A 20,353-nucleotide genomic window follows, 5' to 3' on the forward strand; every position below is an offset into this window, starting at 1 on the left:
AATATGTTGTCACTTATAGTTGATTTTTGAATTCCTGAGCTTGGACAAAGAGCATATGACCATTCAAAAAAAGGTGTGTCTAGCTACAAATGGGCAGATTTTGGCATAGGGACCTTTACATGGGCCTGACTACAAACACATTCTGCTTCTTGAATAAGAACAGGGCTTTAAAGAAATCCCAGTCCCTCTAAATGATGCAGGCAGATAACTTAACAAAATCAAATGGGAAAAAAAAATCAAATGGCTAGGCTGAAATAAGTATAATTTGCTCATTTTTCCTGATTAGAATTGTATTTATTAAAGAACTGCTGAAGATAAGTAGTCGTGTTCTTTTGACCTTTTGATAAAGGAAGCAATAAAAAGGAGGACAGGAGGGAAGTGGCGTTTGGTGCCAGTTCCTGGAAGAAGTGCACGTGTAGACCCAGCATAATATTTGCAAGTTCATTGATTATTTTTCAGACCTTTTACAGATTTGCAGTAATAGTACATAATTACACAAAGGGTGCATTATGCATTTTTTTATACGTAGCATTTTAGGGGTTGCTCGCGAAACTTCACACATTTCTCTTTTAGCTATAGCCTACAATAAACCAAGTAACTTTTCTTCTTTTCCATTTTGAACTGAATGCAAGTAAGCTGGCCAACGGCAAGATGGGACACATTTTTACAAAAGAAGCCAGATGTCACCCAGATTCCACAGAGAAATCTGTGAATCATGGAGGGTTTCTATCAAAAAGAACCATGATTAAGGACAACACCAATTTTACCTTCTCATTTCCATTCTGATTCTTCTGTTAGTTCTGAAACAATTTTGAAAAATGGAGGGAAAGCTAAGAAGAATATTACCAGAACCTTCCAGTACCAATATGCTAGAAAAAATATGCTTTAATATCTTTAGGATGCATGTGTATTTAATAGTTGAACTATTGACAATGGTATGGTAACTTACCTTTCTCTCCCCTTCTCAAACTCTCTCTCTCCCAATAGTTTGTGGCTCATCCCAACTGCCAGCAGCAGCTCTTGACAATCTGGTATGAGAACCTCTCAGGCCTAAGGGAGCAGACCATAGCGATCAAGTGTCTCGTTGTGCTGGTCGTGGCCCTGGGCCTTCCATTCCTGGCCATTGGCTACTGGATCGCACCTTGCAGCAGGGTACTTGCTTTCTACATCTATTTCCTCTGTGGTGGTGTACTGTGTCTCTTTGGGATAAAAAAATAAAAAGCTTCATGCTTAAGAATCTTATCAGTTTTACCCTGAATGTTAATTGACTCAAGAACACAGATTCTCCTTTTTAATTACTGGATCAATTCAAATAAGGGATGAAAAAGGATTTGGTACCAGTGGAATATACCACATTTGCAGGCATAAAGTACTTAGGCTTTTAAGATAAAATCCTCATGGTAGACAGAGAAGGAAAAGCTGCTTGAGTGAAGTAGCCCTTGTACTGATTTTATTGACGGCTTAATAAGTAGAGTGTTGACTGGACTGGCCTGTGAACAGACTGGGGAATGGAGAGCACTACTGCAGCAGTACCAAGAAACAGTTCCGCTGGGAACTAGAAGGGCAACCCGTTTGGACCTGTCAGAAGAAATCCAGGGCTAAGTGTGTGAAGCACAGTTTGAGAACAGCGGTGGTATCCAAAGTCTTCAAGAAAATGCATGTCAGGTTCCCCTAGCCCTTTGTTAATTCAGACAGTTCTTAAAAATGTAGGATTTAGGTTCAGGGATTTTGGATTTTTTTAGATTGTTTATTTGTTTTTGCTTGGATCATTTTGGTTAGTACCTTTATTCTCCTTTCAACTTTCCAATGTAAAATCAATTTACTTGTGTCCAAGAGATCCCCTAGCAAGATGTGGAAAGGAATACTATTCATGCCAGTTATTACAGGCACTGCCAGAGAGAAGGAGCTGTGCTGAGATCCTTTAATCCTGTTTTTATATTCTGAAATTTGGTTTTGTTTAAGTCAGAGGTAGTTTCAAGGCAAATGAGTCAAGGGCACTTACAAATGATCCTGGAAATCTGTCATCTCTCTGGCTCAGCAGTCTCCCCCGGCAGAGTTCTGCTCTGCGAACACCATATATGTGTGAGAACATTCATCCATCTCATTTCATCATTGAGTTGCCCATGCAAGTTAAGGCAGAAAGTTTGTCATTTTGATCATGTTTGATGACTCAGCCAAGTTCTTTTGTTACGTATCATGGAAAATTAAGATTCTTCAAATACGTAAACACTAAAGATGAAAAACTATAAATAATATGAGAGGGCATGCAATAAAACAAAAATCATATCCTACCCAAATAATTTTCCTTTCTGAAGGAAATGAGTTGGAAAGTTCAGGTTTAGGAGTGTTTGTCTGTTAGGGGAACTTAATCAGTTAAAACATTCCATCAGGTTTGAAGTAGCCATCTTGGAGTCCATTTCTTTTTTGCCTGCACTTTTACAAGTACAACTAACAGTGTGGCATGCTCTGCAGAGAAGGGAAACGTGGAAGTTGAGCCATTCCCAGAGCCCATGTTTAGAGCTGCCGTATGCCACCTATCTTATGGAAAAAGGCAACATAGCAAGAATTTTCCATGTATGTCCCATTTTTGAGATTGGCATTCTGCTTTCTTTTCATGTTATTTAAAGTTTTAAAAGATTGACCTTTAGGAGAAACAGACTTGGTAATTCCCAAGAAATTTTTATGTGCTATGGATAAGCTACCCCCAAACATGCCCTTTTTGTAGCTGTGTAACAACAAGGTGATGTGTAAATGTGTTGTATATTTTTCTGTGTCTAACATGGAAAATGTGACATTCATCTGTGTGTATTCATGTTCAATCCCAAAAATACCTGACATCTCTTTCATCATTTATTGACATCACATTAAGGTTCTAGACCTACAAAAACATTTGTTCAGAGTTACAGTCCCTTAAATGTGAACCTCAGTACTTTATAAGGTCACAGACAGAGTTAAAAAGCAGGGTCTGAGAGTGTAGAAGAGTGTATAAATCTACCAAATGTACCTAATTCTTGGACTGTGGAGGCCCTTGGGACAGGAGGAATGGTTTTTCATTTTCACAGGAACATGGGACTTTTAAGGACATTATATCATAGGGGATTTTAAAGGAGTCACCTTAAAATAATTATAAACTGAACTTTGGAAGTCCTTTTGTACCATTTACATGATTATCCAACTCGGAGATCACTTTCAATTAAGTTAACCTACTTAGAGGTTTTAATTATTGTGTATCTCCCTCTTCTTATTAGGGGCAGTAACACATACAATATTCATCTTGGTTCTAATATTTTCTGCCTTTTTTATAGCATACCAGGTATAACTTGATTTTGGAATATTTAGAAATGAGAACTAAAATTTACTTCTGTAGTAGTAATTTTTTAAATCTTCAAATGGTTTTTAATGTCTTATATGAGTCTTTAAGATCCTCATAACATCTCAATTACAAAGCAATAAAGAATTACACAATACAAAGTTGAAGTTTCTTTTCTAGACCCTAAAATCCGAACTTTGCATATACTTTTGTGTAAAAATAAGAGCAAGAACCAGTATCCCTGTGACTTCCAGAAGTGCATCTGTGAATGCAGTCTACCCTAAGACAAATTGGACATTTAGGAACAATGAATTTTGAATACTTATTAAATTATTTTTGGAGGAAGCATTCCCCTAAAAAAGAATATTTTTCATAATGTAGAGCTTTTTGAAAACAGAAGCAGAATTTTGAGTGTTCTCCTTTCATCTATTTTTTTTAATCCTATGTTGTAATCTCCACAAGTGAAAGCCAGGTTTTCTGAAGCAAACTTTTCCTCTTTGTTTTGTTACAGCTGGGGAAAATTCTGCGAAGCCCTTTTATGAAGTTTGTAGCACACGCAGCTTCTTTCATCATCTTCCTGGGTCTGCTTGTGTTCAATGCCTCAGACAGGTTCGAAGGCATCACCACGCTGCCCAATATCACAGTTATTGACTATCCCAAACAGATCTTCAGGGTGAAAACCACCCAGTTTACATGGACTGAAATGCTAATTATGGTCTGGGTTCTTGGTAAGCCTTTTATTTTAAATACCCTAATTTCTACCAAAAAGTAATTATAGAAATAATTGTCATTTTCTATTGAAAAAAATGTTATTGTATCTTATATGGTGACATCACTGTTGCAAGATAAGCTAAATAGCAAAATAACCAAATAATTTTCTAGCTAGATAATGCTAAAAGGTGTCCCTTAACACTAAATAAAATTTTTTATGAGTAACATGACCTTAATTACAAATATACCATGTTTCAGAAATCTAACTTCAATTATTGAACAAGATGTAAGTTTTAAAATGTAACTCACTGTGATTAATTATTTAATTGAAATACTTATGAAATAACCCAATGGCTATCAACTGATGACAAATATTTTCTTTGTTGTTTTAGTTCCAGAGATTTTAGGAGAGTTTTTGTCTTCAGAATGTTTGTTATTAGGTTGGGTACAAAAATAACTGTGGTTTTTACTATTTTTAAAATGGCAAAAACTGCAATTACTTTTGCACCAACCTATTTCATCTTACAATAACACATTTTGAATAGCTGTGTTAAGAATTTGAAGTAATGTGAGTAAAAGAATTTGTTGTGCTCTCTGCTAAGAAATGGAGATTGGAACCAAATTGTTTATTTGTGATTAATCCAAAGTCATTTTTGTATTTATTTTATCCAGTGTGAGTCTTGGTGTCTTCTCATTTTCTGAGTTAGTAGGTTAGTTCTTCCTCCCATTCACTCCTGTGGCCTCAGCCTGGGTCAAGTAATTATTTTATACATTTTCTTTTAAGCCATTACATTTTTAAAAAATTCTACAATATTTTCCCTTTATGTAGTCAGGACAATTTGTTAAGTTGGACAATTTGTTAAGTTGTTAAGTTGTACTATTTTGTCCTCTTGTCCCAGAATGGCATTTTCTGCTTTCAGTTTCTTCAGAGTGTCCTAGGGCCTCTCACTCAAGCGTTTCGTCTTTTTCAAATGATGTTGCTCACTTTTTAGCATGACATGGAAATGAGAAGGGAGGATAAGAGTGTGATATGAGTATCATTGGGAAACCATTCTTCTTGTTAAAAATCTTGTGGACTTATTTCTCCAATAATCACTATGGTTTGATAACTAACCATTGTGATTGTATAGAACATATTTTCTTCTCCAAAAGTCTTATGGGATAACTTGAAGAGCCTTCCTTGCTTATTTCCTTTCCTTCTTTCTTCTCCTCACCCCCCTCCACCACCTCCTCTACATGAACAGAGACATCTCTGGTGCCACATGTAGACTGCTTCTCCAAATTCTAGTGTGGTGGGGTGAATTATTTTCTTAGCAGGAGCTTATTCCATTTAACTCTGCACGGGACCTCAGTGACCATAGTCAGTCAGTCAATGCTTTGTGATGCCTAGTGCTGTGCTTGACGTGTAGGGTAGAGATGTGACCTGATGGTGGACACAATAATGCCTTCTCGGTCTAGCCTGTAAAATCTGACCTGCACCCTCTGTGTTTGTTGTGACAGGAATGATGTGGTCTGAGTGTAAAGAGCTCTGGCTGGAAGGACCTAGGGAATACATTTTGCAGTTGTGGAATGTGCTCGACTTTGGGATGCTCTCCATCTTCATTGCTGCTTTCACAGCCAGATTCCTAGCTTTCCTTCAGGCAACAAAGGCACAACAGTATGTGGACAGTTACGTCCAAGAGAGCGACCTCAGTGAAGTGACACTCCCACCAGAGATACAGTATTTCACTTATGGTAAGTTGTTAGCTTCAGGGTCCCCTGATGTTTCTGGAAAGGTATTGAAACCACATTTTGGAAGGAAATGCCAATTAGAGTATGTTTAGTATGAGAGGTGAATTGACTGTTTATGGACAGTGGAGAAAGCATGAACTTTAGAACTTACAAAACTGGATTCATTTCAAGGCTCTGACCCCCTTTGCTGTGTAAACTTGTTCAAGTCAATTTGTTTCACTGTGCCTCAGTTTTCATAGCTATAAAAAGACAATGTTGCAAGGTGGAAGAAAATTACCTTTAAGCCTATAAGATAATTACTATTGGGAGACTGTCTTAATTAGGGAAAAAATAGTTTGATAAACTGCTTGATGTGGAAGATAAGTCCCTGAGAGCATGAGTTCAAGGAGATAAGATAATAAAAGTTGCCAAACTGCTCTGCAGGCAAAGTGAACAGTAATTCAACAGAGGCAGGAAGTAGGTTCTAAAGTGACCGTGAGAATGTAAGCTCTGGAGAACCAGCAGAAATATTGGGGGAGGATGTTGTCCTGTTCACATGGCATGGAATGGGGTTTATGTCAAATATCTCTGTATTATGAAGAGCAGTGAGACCTCAGCTGACATCCGGTGTGAAAGAACATTGATGCCTTCCTTGCCCCGTACAAACCAATGGTAAGTAATGTTAGCCTCCCTTCCCTTGAGGCCAAATTGAGGAGCCACAGTTAGCAAATTTGTATATAGTTGTAAAATCTGAAATCTGGAAAAGACTTTAGAAAGTGTTGTCTAATCTTCATCTTACAGGTAAGGGAACTCAGGCACAGAGTTTAACTGTGATCTGGTTGTGAAGAATAATTTTTTATAGGTGTAATTAGGGCACATTGTGATGAGTACAAGCAGCATGTTAACGTTATTGAAGGCTGGACTTCCGCTCCAAAATACAAGATGTAATTAAGCACCTCTATTATTCTCAGCAAGCAAAGATTTTTATATACCAAGGAGACTTGTTCAAATGAGCAAATGATCACCATTTGTAATTAAAGAATTAATTTTAGATTGTATTTTATGTATCTTGACTATTTCATAACCTATTTATTGAAATTTATTCGTGTATATTTAGTGACTGTTGTCTGGAAGGGGTGGATTCAGGCTTCTCTATCTCCTATATGTATTGTTTTGATCAATTTTTAATCTTTTTAAGTCTGGTTTCTGCATCTCCAAAAAGAGGATAATAATATCAAATCCATAGGATCATTGAAAGCAGTGTCTGACACATATTAAATAGTCAAGAAATGTTAATTTTTTAAACTTTTATTTTAGATTCAGAGGGTACATGTGCAGGTTTGTTACCTGAGTATATTGCATGATTCTGAGGTTTAGGGCTCGGAATGACCCCATTACCTGGGTACTGAGCATATACCCAATAGATGTTTTTCAACCCTCTCCTCCTCCCTCTAGTAGTTTCCAGTTTCATTGTTGCTGTGTTTATGTCCATGAATACCCACTATTTAGCTTCCACTTATAAGTGAAAACCTGCGGTATTTGGTTTTCTATTCCTGCATTAATTCACTTAGGATAATGGCCTCCAGCTGCATTCATGTTGCTGCAAAGGACATGATTTTTGGTCTTTTTTATGGCTGCATAGTATTCCATGGAGTATATGTACCACATTTTCTGTATCCAGTCCACTACTGATGAGCACCTAGGTTGATTCCGTATCTTAGCTATTGTGAATAGTGCTGCAATGAAGATGCAAGTGCATGTGTCTTTTGGTAAAACAATATGTTTTCTTTGGGATATATACCCACTAATGGAATTGCTGGGTTGAATGGTAGTTCTGTTTTAAGTTCTTTGAGAAATCTTCAAAGTGCTTTCCACAGTGGCTGAACTGATCAATAAATGTTAAGTTTTGTTGTTATTGCAGATGTCTGCAAGTTTGCACAAAATTAACCACATAATATTTCATTGACCTGACAGGTCTGCTGCAGACTTAATAAGTGACCTTGAAAGGGTTGTTAGGGGTCCTCATTCTGAATCTATATCCAGAATTCTTTTACTTCGGTGGCATTTTACATTTTTCAGGGACAAGTTACATTGCTGAGATACCACATCGTCAGCACCATTGTGATTCAGTGACATTCTCACTCCTCGAAATATTTGATTTGCATAAATTGTTGGCTGAACTAATTTTCCCACAAAATATGGAAAAGAAGTTACACTCCGGCTGTGCCTATAGGATGACAAAATAACTGGTCAGTAAATCTAATAACTGAAGGGACAAATCAGTCAAGTCAGTTGTTTTGTCATCCTGGATACAGTCTGTGTCTAACGAAGTGTTTTAACCTCTTCATGTTTTGTATTTTATTCTGTTTCTGCTCAATGTGAACTCAGCTTAGTATCTTTATAATAGTGTACCCTCCATCGAAAGTAGTATATAATTTACGTTTCTGGCTTAAGATGAAAAAAGTCCCTGGACAGTTAATTAAATCTAGATTAGTTTCAACTGAGATGGTAACCGCCTACCTACAAGATAGATCCTATTTAAGGTATTTGCTTTGCGTAGTTGGCAATGAATAGAAAACTCCGTTTTAAATCTCTTTCTCTCTTTTTTCTAGCTAGAGATAAATGGCTCCCTTCTGACCCTCAGATTATATCTGAAGGCCTTTATGCCATAGCTGTTGTGCTCAGCTTCTCTCGGATTGCGTACATCCTCCCTGCAAATGAGAGCTTTGGCCCCCTGCAGATCTCTCTTGGAAGGACTGTAAAGGACATATTCAAGTTCATGGTCCTCTTCATTATGGTGTTTTTTGCCTTTATGATTGGCATGTTCATACTTTATTCTTACTACCTTGGGGCTAAAGTAAATGCTGCTTTTACCACGTAAGTAAAATATCTTATTATAAAGGTATGATAAAGAGAAATTCTAACCAGTCTAGAGGAAGCAAAGGAAAAATTTCTCTGATTGTAATAAAGATGTTTTTAAGCACAGAAAATAATCCATCAAAAACAGTTAGTGCTTGTGTGTGATTACATTGCTCTGAAGGCTCATCTCTGAGCTTAGTGAGAGTTTGACCAGGGAATGGGTCAGAATTTGGAAAAACCCTAGACAAAACTGGCTATTTTAAGAAAACAGGGTAACAGATTTCTAATACTGGGTGTCTCTTACATTATGTATAACATTAAAATTAGTTTCATCATTTTGTAGCCAGTACTCTTTTTTCAAAAAGGAAGCATCAGCTTTTATTTTAATATATTCATTGATCGGTACAGGGAGTTGAGTAAGAGGAAGTTATAGCTAAACATTTTATAGCCCACTATCATGGTAATACCAGTTTCTTCCTTTGGCCATACTGGTTTCTGCACTGGAGACTCACCTCTTCCATGAAGTCTTCCTTGATCAAGTTTTCTTAGTCATTTTCCCTTTAAGTTCCTTCAGCATGGAGACACTCAGATTGTGAGATCTGTTCTCACCCAGTGGTGTTTGGTTGTCATGAATGTAGGGCCCCCCCTCTACTGCAGTTCTTCCAGGTGGGAAGGTCATAAACCCTCCCTGCTCTCCCTTTGTTCCCAATAATGCCACTGCTGGAAACAAACTATACACTCAGTAAGTACTCTATAGACTAAAGTAGCATATCAAGCCCTTGTAGACATCTCAATTGTTCTAAAATGAATTTTTTGTTTTTTGTTTTTTGTTTTTTTTGTTTTTTTTTTTGAGACGGAGTCTTTCTCTGTCCCCCAGGCTGGAGTGCAGTGGCGCGATCTCGGCTCACTGCAAGCTCCGCCTCCCGGGTTCACGCCATTCTCCTGCCTCAGCCTCCCGAGTAGCTGGGACTACAGGCGCCCGCCAACACGCCCGGCTAATTTTTTGTATTTTTAGTAGAGACGGGGTTTCACCGTGTTAGCCAGGATGGTCTCGATCTCCTGACCTCGTGATCCGCCCGCCTCGGCCTCCCAAAGTGCTGGGATTACAGGCTTGAGCCACCGCGCCCGGCAAAAATGAATTTTTTAATAGTTAATATAGAACAGGTCTTGGAGGTGAAAGAGACTTGAAACTCGCTTTATTGTAATGAAAAAAACCTGTTTGAACCCAGCAGGGAAATTACAAAGAGATCTTGCACACAATGTGATCCCTGCCCCCATTTTCCTTTTAACTCTATGGTAACTCATTTTATACATTCTATTTTCTTCACTGTTTTGTCTAGGGATGTGACCATTCGATGTAGTAGAAAGGACATAGGCTGAAAATCATGCAGACATGGATTTGAATGCAATCTCTGCTGTTTCTAGCTGTGGCTTTTGGTTAAGTTCCTGAACATTTCTCAGTGTCAGTTTCCTTATTTTTAAAATAAGCACAATAAAGTTTAAATAAGGTCGTTGTGACGATTATGTAAGGTGAGTTATATAAAGCCTCTTGCCCACAGTAGGAGCTCAGAACTGCCAGTGTCCTTTCCTTTTTTTACTATCCCCCTCTTCCCACACATGCACTCCATATAGATTCGAAGAGAAGCTAGGGGCAGCAAGGTTTGCAAAGGAGCAAGAGGAAGGAGCAGGAGAATTTTGTGATACAGTTAAAGAAATGGCAGGAACAAAAAGGTTATAGTTTTTCTTACTCTCCTGTCAGCGTCTACGCCATAATATCACACAGCCAAATGTTTCGTAATAGCGAGTAACTCTATAGGAATAGAGTTCTATTCAACCCTCCATCCTCAGGGTGTAGCAAAATTTCTAGAACATAATAGGTGCTCCGTCAATATTTGTTTTATGAGTGAATGAATAAACTAGTACTAAAACCTACAAATCTATAAAATTCATTGTTATTTAGGATGTGTTATAACAAACTTAAAATGTACTTTTTCACAAATCTTTCTCTGAGGAAAAAAAAGACTTACTTTTGAAGGTGTAATGGAATTTTATGTGTGTAAATCTTTAATGATTATTAATTTAGTTCACCAGTGATTACAATTTGGTTCTGTGACAAAACCACCCAAATATCATTTAAGGGAGAAAAGTAGGTAATTAGTCTGGTGAGGGCTTAAGTGCTAATTGTTGTGGTGGAAGAATCAGGAAGTACATTATATAAATTAAGGGAAAAGAACAGGAATCTTTCATTCTGTTGCCTCCTCTTCATTTCCAGTTAAGTATTTCTAGGTAGGTAATGCATTCCTATGATAAAAAATTTAAATAGAGAGGCGTCTACAGGGAAATGCTGGTCCTTCTCCCTACCCTTGGCCCGGTCTCTTACTTATCCTTAGTTCCCAGAGGCAATGGTTTCTTTTGGATATTTTCAGAGATTTTTTTATATAAAAAAGAATATAAGTATTTGTATGCCCCTCTTTTTTATTTAAATGATAGAATATTTCACACTTGCTATATCTTATTTTTTCATTTACTATATCTTTGATATAATTTTACATAAATACACAAAGCTCGATCTGTCTCATTTTCCCACAGTGGCTGCATAGCATTCCATCATCTGGATATACCGGAATTATTTAGTCTGTTCCCTATTGATGGATATTTGGATTACTTTCATTCTTCCCTACTGCAAATGGTGCTGCAAGGAATATGTTTTCACATACTTTTTAAAAATTGGGTATATAATTTTAATCCCAACCCTGTTCTACTACAGAAAACCTGATTTAAATTTCTAAATCACATACAAAATCAAACAACAAATTCCCATTTTTGTAAGAGAAAGGAATGGTTATTGTGACTTGACTTCAGCTTTCTCCTGTGGAGTTCAGAGAATTTTCACTTGATGATAACTTCAGAAAAGCTAGGCATTGGCACCCAATTTAATCACCAGTTCCTGAAAACCTGAAAGAATAATTTTTCTATGAAATGTCATAACAAAGTAATTCTTCTCTTGGAGTGTATTATGGTGGCATTTTACATCTGTACAGTAGTTAAACCCTAACTTGTTTTTTACTTTTCACTCTTAGATATTGAAAACTGTTAACTTACTTACTTTGTACCTTATTTTTTCAACAGTGTAGAAGAAAGTTTCAAGACTTTATTTTGGTCAATATTTGGGTTGTCTGAAGTGACTTCCGTTGTGCTCAAATATGATCACAAATTCATAGAAAATATTGGATACGTTCTTTATGGAATATACAATGTAACTATGGTGGTCGTTTTACTCAACATGCTAATTGCTATGATTAATAGCTCATATCAAGAAATTGAGGTAAATCTGTTTTCTATCCGTAGTGTCTATCCTTGTCATCCTATTCTGATAGTATACATCTGCTTCTGTACCCTGTGGCTGAGCTCCAGCTCATGTAACAAGGAGGCTTACATCCACAGAGAGCCTGGGCCTTTCCCTGTGTTTTCTACCTGGATAGATAGCTCTACACATTCTGCTGTCTTCTAGCTGCACAGCAGGGGTCCCCATGAATTTACTGCTGCTCTGCCTTCTCTCAGGGTATATTTCAGAAGTTTTGAAATTAGTGGCTAGAAGAAGTATTGGCCCTAAGGAAATTACTCTCTCTTCAATTAGCCAGCCCACCATTCTACCTGGTAGAATGACCAGATGTTTGGCAAACACTAGTGGTGTTCTTTATCCAGTCAAAATTTTGAGTATTCTAGAAATCACTTGATTCTTGGTTTTGGATTGGGCTGGGTTTGGTACCTCTCTTCACTGTTGTATATATGTTTTCTTATGTCCTTCAGTTTAGTGTTCAGTATCTTTTTAGTGCTTTGCAGTTTGTTAACTCCACCAAATCTCTATGTATGTTTTAGAAACTCATAATATAGTGTTCTCAAAGTAGAAGTTTTGGTCCTAATGGCCTTCTAGGCTGTGTGAACTGAGAAAGCCAGTTTCCTCCTCATAAGGCCCCCCTTCCCTTCATTTCTCCTATCAGTTAGGGTGGTTATCTCCATCACTGTGGGCAGCACAGAGAATGGAAGGAGATGTAAGACAAGTTCAGGTACTCAGGGGCTTATGTGACATTTGGGGACATATGGTAAACACAGAAATGCCAAAAAGCAATTCATTTGAGAATCATTTTTCCCCTTGCCCTTGAAATATAATATGCTGTGTCTACAACCTGGCTTGGATAGGTATAGGTGAGGAAGGAGGATGGGAAATAGGCAACTATTGTCAAACATGCAGAATTGACTGGGTGGGGGACAGAGGGAGGAATTAATCTTTTTATCTTTCCTTGGCACTGTATTTTTCTTGTCTTTTTTGCCTTGTTTTTGGATGGTAGACAGGAAGTTCTGGTTAAATTTCAGTGGGTACAGGTAGAGGCATATGAAAAAGAATGAGTATCTTTTATTTGAAAAATGAGAATATTATGTAGGTCTATAGAATATATGTAGATAAATGTGTATAAGTTATCTATTTCAAAAACATAACTTAGATTCATTGTAAAAAACCTATTAGCATCAGTCACTAGAATATTTAGCTTTTAAAATTAGATTTTTTCTATTTTTGTGACACAGGATGACAGTGATGTAGAATGGAAGTTTGCTCGTTCAAAACTTTGGTTATCCTATTTTGATGATGGAAAAACATTACCTCCACCTTTCAGTCTAGTTCCTAGTCCAAAATCGTTTGTTTATTTCATCATGCGAATCGTTAACTTTCCCAAATGCAGAAGGAGAAGGCTTCAGAAGGATATAGAAATGGGAATGGGTAACTCAAAGTCCAGGGTAGGTATCGAAAACTTACGAAGACCTTAAAATAAATGTTCTGTCTTTTTTTTCTTGTCTTTTGATGTTTGTTCAATAATTTTTATGTGTGAACTTAGAAGATGTTAAAAGTAACTGTCTAGTCCACAGTCTTTCACAGACTAATACTAAATATTTTCATGATGTTTCAAGAAGTCACTGAGTCGAGGCCCTGCTTTTGATCAGAACATCATATAAACTGCCAGATTAAAAACAAACAAAAAAGCCTTTAACTTGTTAAAAGTAACCAGAAAAGTCACTGTTAGAAAACACTTTGTTTTTGTGTGTTCCATGCTTCTCAACTGTTATTCTGAAGTTAAATAGTTTAAACTTCCAGCCTTCCTCTTGGTTTATGTATAGTTCACCACCACCATATTCTCCTTTTTTGTAGAAACTTTTTATTTGGCTAAATAATCTTTTTTCCATTAGTGTCATAAAATAGATACAGGCCCAAGAGCATCCTCAAATAACCATAAGTACTCATTTTATAAATAAGCAAGAAACCCTTGAGTTATCTCAGTTGAGTCATACTTTAACTTTAACAAAGAAGGTAATTTTCATGATCATACTTTGTTATCATGAACGAACTTTCAGAGATAGAATGATATAGATAGAAGGATGTGAGTGAACCTAAATAATAGGGAATGAGGCAGACAGGAACAAATGTATAGAGTTAAAATACAACTTTTTCTAAAATTGTGAAAATGGTCTGTAGCTATAACATCCTGAAAGCCTACAAGATATCAGCATTATCCCCATAAAGCATAGGCCTTCCTGAGCAAAGGTAGATATTTTTTCTCAGTTGAAACTAGGTGAAAAAGTTAAGATTAGTGCAATTTAATTTATTGCCTTTTAAAATTGTTGTGAATCTTCAAGAATTGTATTCTTTAAGAAAGTGACCTTTTAAATGTTTTTTTGTTTGACCTGGATATGGGCTCTTAAGGCTATTGAGTTACAAGTCAGCGATTGGTTGTAACAGCCCATGATTTAAAATAATACCTCATGTATGCAGTGAGAAGCAGTGTAACACAAAGAAGAGAGCTTCGACATTAGACCTGGATTTGAATTGTGACACTTAGGGCTTATTAACAAGGAACATGGATAAATCACTTCACTACTCTGAGCCTTAATTGTCCACCAATTGTAGACAATTGTCTAACTTTGTAGAGTTGTTATGAGGATTATATGAGATCTACAAAGTTCCAACCTCAACAAATATCAGTGCCCTTCCTCACTCACAGTTTACAAAGTGCTTTCCTGTACATTTGAACCTCATGCAAGGCTGTGAGGTAGGTATTATCATTATTCCCGTTTTATAGATAAGACAATTGAAGCTATTCAGATAATTTGCTGATGCAAGGTCACATTAACTGACCAGTGTGGGGTAGGTGCAGAATTCAAGTATTTTAGCATCAGATGCCTCGCTCTCTCTGCGGCACCTGGATGCCTCATGTTCAGCACCTGAGTCCACCCTTGGTTACCGGCCCACTTCCTCTCAGCGAGGTGTACCTTCAGCTGTGCGGCAGCTGGTCTCTTAAAGGAGCCAGGCTCTAGTTGTCATCCTGGGCGCTCCTGCTGCTACTGAAATTGACTTTGCTTTGAGGGACCTTTGTTTTTCTGGTGATTTATTAACTGAGGCTTTATTGCAAAAAAGGAAGTCTCTCAAGTGTGGGAGCTCACAACTCTCGCACTTCACAGAACACCTTGAGTTTTCTTTCTGTAGGCAACAGGTCTCACTGACTTCATTCCTGATATTATCATAATGTAGAAGGAGAAACACTAAACGTCAGGTTGAGAAGAGCACACACAGTAGGCTTGTGGCTACCTAGACCGCTGTAAAGAAAACACAGCCTGTTCACAGGAACAGGAAGGAAGCATTACATTTAGGCTGTCCTCTCCTGCATGTATCGTACTATTGACAGGAAAGAATAGCTTTTCTCAGAGAAGATGCTGGAAATAGAAAGTTGGACACTGATCTCTCAGGAGGCTTGCTCCTTGACTTCCCACTCTTCCCATATCTGGTTAAAAACTGCCACAATAAATAAATAAATAAAATTTTGATTTCATTTTTTAAAATTTTGCATATAGCTGTTTACCTCTCTTTAATATTACTCATATTCATAGATACTCTTCATATATTGAATGTAGCAGAAATTTGGAGAAATTATACTTTTCTATTTCTCTTTTTTAGAAGAGAGGAAGGAGCCTCAAGAAATCTTTCCGGCTAACCTAGACAGCTAACCTCAGTCAGCAATCAGATACTGGCCTCCAGTGGCCGATTCAAGAATTAACTTTGTTAGCTAAGGTTTTCTCCAGGCACAATTGTAAGAGAACAAAGGAAGGTCCTTGCCTATCAGTGCCACTTCCTTCTCTCTTAGCATCCCACACCTTCCCGAGTTATAATGGTGGGAAGTTAGGTGGTGAGGTGAATCATCTCTTTGGCTAGAGGGCCATGTGTTTGAATCACACCTTACAGTGGCAGAGCTTGGCCACAGATAAGAGGCCCTGCTCATACACATGAAGACTAGGTAGTACCTGTGTGTTCCTCTTGCTTCCTGTTCCTACCCACTCAAAAGCTAAACCTTAAAAAGAAAAAGAGAGAAAAGAAAAGGAAACCAAAATTCTTTAGCCCAATTCTCTCCAAAATTGTGAACCTGGCTCAGTATAAGGCCAAGATGCTTTGGAAGATGTGTTATTTTGGCTAATATTTTAGGGCTGCAAAATACCAAATGGTGCCATCTGAACCTGCAATGTGTTTCTATTCAAATCTAGGAAAGGAACTTAGGCTCAGGAACAGATTGAACTTCTATGGAATTTGGCTTCTAGATGCCTTGAGTACATTTTGATGAAGTATACAAGGTCCCCAGGAAAAATTATGTTTATTATGAGCCAATTTTTAGCATATATTTTCCATTAAATAGTTCTATTACAGTACATCCTGCCAACATTTTGATAAATGTGAGCATATTGCTCACAGTAATTTTAACCTTTGGGAATATATTACATCACTTACAAAGCTCAACTTCCACAAAATGTTTCTTGGGAATGTTGACTCCAGAAATGTTATCAAGGAGAATAAATGGATTATATTTTTTATTCCAAATGAATGTATTCTAATTTACTAGGTTAATTGTATTTTTTCCTAGTTAAACCTCTTCACTCAGTCTAACTCAAGAGTTTTTGAATCACACAGTTTTAACAGCATTCTCAATCAGCCAACACGTTATCAGGTAAGCATTCATTAGACGTATCTCTTGATCTCTATGTGATTCCATATATGTCTGCATGTGCGTTTGTGTGTGTGTCATGAGTTGAATTATATTCTTGAGATATACCATTATACCATGAGGATAGTTCAGAACAAAGAAAATGATTCAACACCTGTGAAATTTTTTAAAAAATAATTAAAAATAAAAGAAAATAGTATGTTAGTTGGAGGAGACTTTAGAAATCAGAGTCCAAGTCCTTCATTTCTTTTTAACTAAGAGTTCCTCTCACAATATTGAAAGCAAAGTGTTGCTACAATTACCAAATAATGTATAACTTAAACTGGAGAAAGCAGTAGAAGACAGAGTATGTTAGAATGAATAATGCTCCCACAGCAGGAAAACTTGTTTTTTCTCTAGGTTTTTCTTTCAGGTGATCCATTTTTTAAATGGATTGTTTGGCTATACTATTTCATGAGTACTACTTTAAAATATCTTTTGCATTTTGATACTGGATGTGACATTTGAACACTATTCTCCAACTCAGGGGAAGTTATAGCCCTTTGTTTTTCATCTCGTTGATCATTTCGATCATCAAGTCTTTGACTTTCTGATGTGTATAAGTTCACAAAAGTGAAGATCAAGGAATTTATAATATATTGGTGATGTCAGTTACTGCGTATTGCTCTATTCCTTATCCAATTTTTTTAGACGCAGGAAACCGCAAAATGGCTCAGCCCACTGATTATCAGTCTTTTTTTTTTTAGAAAATTTTTGTAAATTTTACATATTTGTTTATTTTTGTTGTATTGGTTTTGTCTAACTTTATTTTTAATTGATAAATAATTGTACTTATTCATTGTCTACATAGTGATGTTTTGATACATATGTAGGAATCAGATCAGGGTAATTAGCATATCCATCATCTCAGACATCTATCATTTCTTTGTGTTGGTAACATTCAGTATCCTCCTTCTAGCTATATGAAACTAGATAATATTAATATATCATTGTTAACTATGGTCATGCTATAGTGGTATAGAACAGTGGTCCCCAACCTTTTTGGCACCAGAGACCAGTTTTGTGGAAGACAATTTTTTCACGGATGGGGTGGGGTGATGGTTTCAGGATGAAAGTGTTCCACCTCAGATCTTCAGGCATTAGATTCTCATAAGGAGTGCGCACCCTAGATCTGTCACATGTGCAGTTCACAATAGGGTTCACAATAATAGGAGAATCTAATGCTGCTGCTAATCTGACAAGAGGTGGAGCTCAAGTGGTAATGCTCGCTTGCTAGCCTGTCACCTCCTGCTGTGCAGCCTGGTTCCTGACAGGCCACGGACAGGTGCCAGTCCTTCACCTGAAGGTTGGGGACTCCTGGTGTAGAACACTAGAACTTACTCCTCCTATCTAGCGGTAATTTTGTATCCTTTAACAAATCTCTCCATATCCCTCCCTACCCCCTACCCTTCCCAGTCTCTAGTATCCTTTGTCCTACATTTTACCTCTGTGAGATCAACTTTTTTTAGCTTCCACATATGAGTGCTTATGTGCTTATGCAGTGCTTAACTTTATGTTCCTGGCTTATTTCACTTAACATAGTGTCCTCCAGTTTCATAAATGTTGCTGCAGATAATTGGATTTCAATCTGTTTTATAGCTGAATAGCATTCCGTTGTGTATATATACCGCATTTTTTATACATTCATCTGCTGTTAGACACCTAGGTTGATTTCATATTTTGAATATTGTGAATAGTGCTGCAATAAAACGTGGGTGCAGTTGTCTGTTTGATGTAATGATTTCTTTTCCTTTAGATAAATTCCCAGTAGTGGGGTTGCTGGATCATATGGTAGCTCTATTTGTAGTTTTTGGAAAATCCTCCATACTGTTCTACGTAGTGGTTGTACTAGTTTACATTCCCACCAACAACATATTAGAGTTCCCTTTCTCTGCGTTCTTGCCAGCATTTTTTTTTTGTCTTTTTGATAGTAGCCATTCTAACAGGAATGAGATGATACCTCACTGTGGTTTGGTTAGTGATGTCGAGCATTTTTTCATATATTGTTGACCATTTGTATGTATTCTTTTGAGAAATGTCTGTTCAGATTATTTGCCCATTTTTAATTGGATTTTTTTTTTTTGCTGTTGAGATGATTGAGTTCCCTGTATTTTCTTGATATTAATCCCCTATTGGATGAGCAATTTGCAAATATTTTCTCCATTTTGTAGGCTGTCTTTTCACTATTGTTGTTTCCTTTGTTGTGCAGAAGTCTTTGGTTTGGTATGATCCCATATGTTTATTTTTGCTTTTGTTACTTGTGCTTTTGAGGTCTTGTTCATAAAATATTTTCCCAGACCAATGTCCTGAAGCATTTCTCCTATGTTTTTTTCCATTAGTTTTATCATTTCAGGTCTTACATTTAGGTCTTTGATACATTTTGCACTGATTTTTATACAAGGTGAGAAGTGGGAGTCTAGTTTCATTCTTCTGCATATGGATATCCAGTTTTCCCCGCACCAGTTATTGAAGAGACTGTCCTTTTCCCAATGAGTGTTTTTGGCATCTTTGTAAAAACTCAGTTGGTTATAGATACAGGGATTAATTTCTGAGTTCTTAATTCTGTTCCATAGGTTTATGTGTCTGCTTTTATGCCAGTACTGTGTGGTTTTGGTTTCTACAGCCTGGTAATATATTTTAAGGTCCGATTGTGTGATACTTCCAGATTTGTTCTTTTTGCTCAGGATTGCTTTGGCTATTTGGGGTCTTTTATGATTCCCTACAAATTTTAGGATATTTTTCCTATTTCTGTGAATAATGTCATTGGTGTTTTGATAGGAGTTGCATTGAATCTGTAGATTGCTTTGAGTACTGTTGTCATTTTAACAGTAGTAATTCTTCTGATCCGTGAGCATGCGGTACATTTCCCTTTGTTTGTATCCTCTTCAGTTTCTTTCATCAGTGTTTTGTAGTTTTCCTTGAAGAGGTCTTTCATCTCCTTGGTTAATTTATTCCTGAGTATTGTAAATGGCATTGTCTTTTTAATTTTCTTTTTCAAGTAGTTTGTTGCTCGTGTATAGAAATGCAACTGATTTTTGTATGTTAATTTTGTATTCTGCAACTTTACTGAATTTGTTTACCAGTTCTAAAAGTTTTTTGGTAGAGTCTATAGGTTTTTCAATGTATACGATCATGTTGTCTGCAAACAGGGACAATTTGACTTCCTCCTTTCCAATTTGGATACCCTTTCTTTCTTTCTCTTGCCTAATTGTTCTGGCCAGAACATCCAGTACTATGTTGAATAAGAGTGGTGATAGTGGGCATCCTTGTCTTGTTACAGTTCTAAAAAAGCTTTCAGCTTTTCCCAGTTCAGTAATATGTTAGCTGTGGGTTTGTTATATGCCTTTATTACATTGAGATTCTTTCTTTCTATACCTAATTTATTAAGATTTTTTATCACAAAGGAATATTGAATTTTATGAAAAGCTTTTATCATCTGTTGAGATAATCATACAGTTTTTATCCTTCATTCTGTTGATGTGATGTATGATGTTTATTGATTTTTGCATGTTGAAACATCCTTACATTCCTGGGATAAATCTCACTATCAAGTGGGATTTTGATGTAATTTTGGATTTGGTTTATTAGTATTTTATTGAGGATTTTTACATATATGTTCATCAGGGATATTGGCCTGTAGTTTTATTGTGTCCTTATTTTGGTATTGGGGTTATACTGGTCTCAT

The 20,353-nt window shown here is 36.8% G+C and overlaps 1 protein-coding gene across 4 annotated transcripts in view; it reads left to right on the forward strand.

The window, feature by feature from the left end:
• The window catches only part of TRPC3 (transient receptor potential cation channel subfamily C member 3), a 78,184-nt gene that overhangs the window by 35,836 nt on the left and 21,995 nt on the right, over positions 1–20,353 (forward strand). For 2 of the 4 annotated variants that reach the window (XM_055274676.2, XM_055274677.2), the window contains exons 4-10: positions 988–1,152; positions 3,822–4,038; positions 5,522–5,755; positions 8,344–8,608; positions 11,720–11,915; positions 13,175–13,384; positions 16,549–16,632. In XM_055274676.2, the coding sequence (XP_055130651.1) occupies positions 988–1,152; positions 3,822–4,038; positions 5,522–5,755; positions 8,344–8,608; positions 11,720–11,915; positions 13,175–13,384; positions 16,549–16,632 (1,371 nt within the window). The remainder of the gene's footprint in view (positions 1–987; positions 1,153–3,821; positions 4,039–5,521; positions 5,756–8,343; positions 8,609–11,719; positions 11,916–13,174; positions 13,385–16,548; positions 16,633–20,353) is intronic. The other 2 variants (XM_055274678.2, XM_055274680.2) reach the window with 1 other exon arrangement.

Source organism: Symphalangus syndactylus, chromosome 4 (assembly GCF_028878055.3).
Source record: "Symphalangus syndactylus isolate Jambi chromosome 4, NHGRI_mSymSyn1-v2.1_pri, whole genome shotgun sequence".
Lineage (NCBI taxonomy): Eukaryota > Metazoa > Chordata > Mammalia > Primates > Hylobatidae > Symphalangus > Symphalangus syndactylus.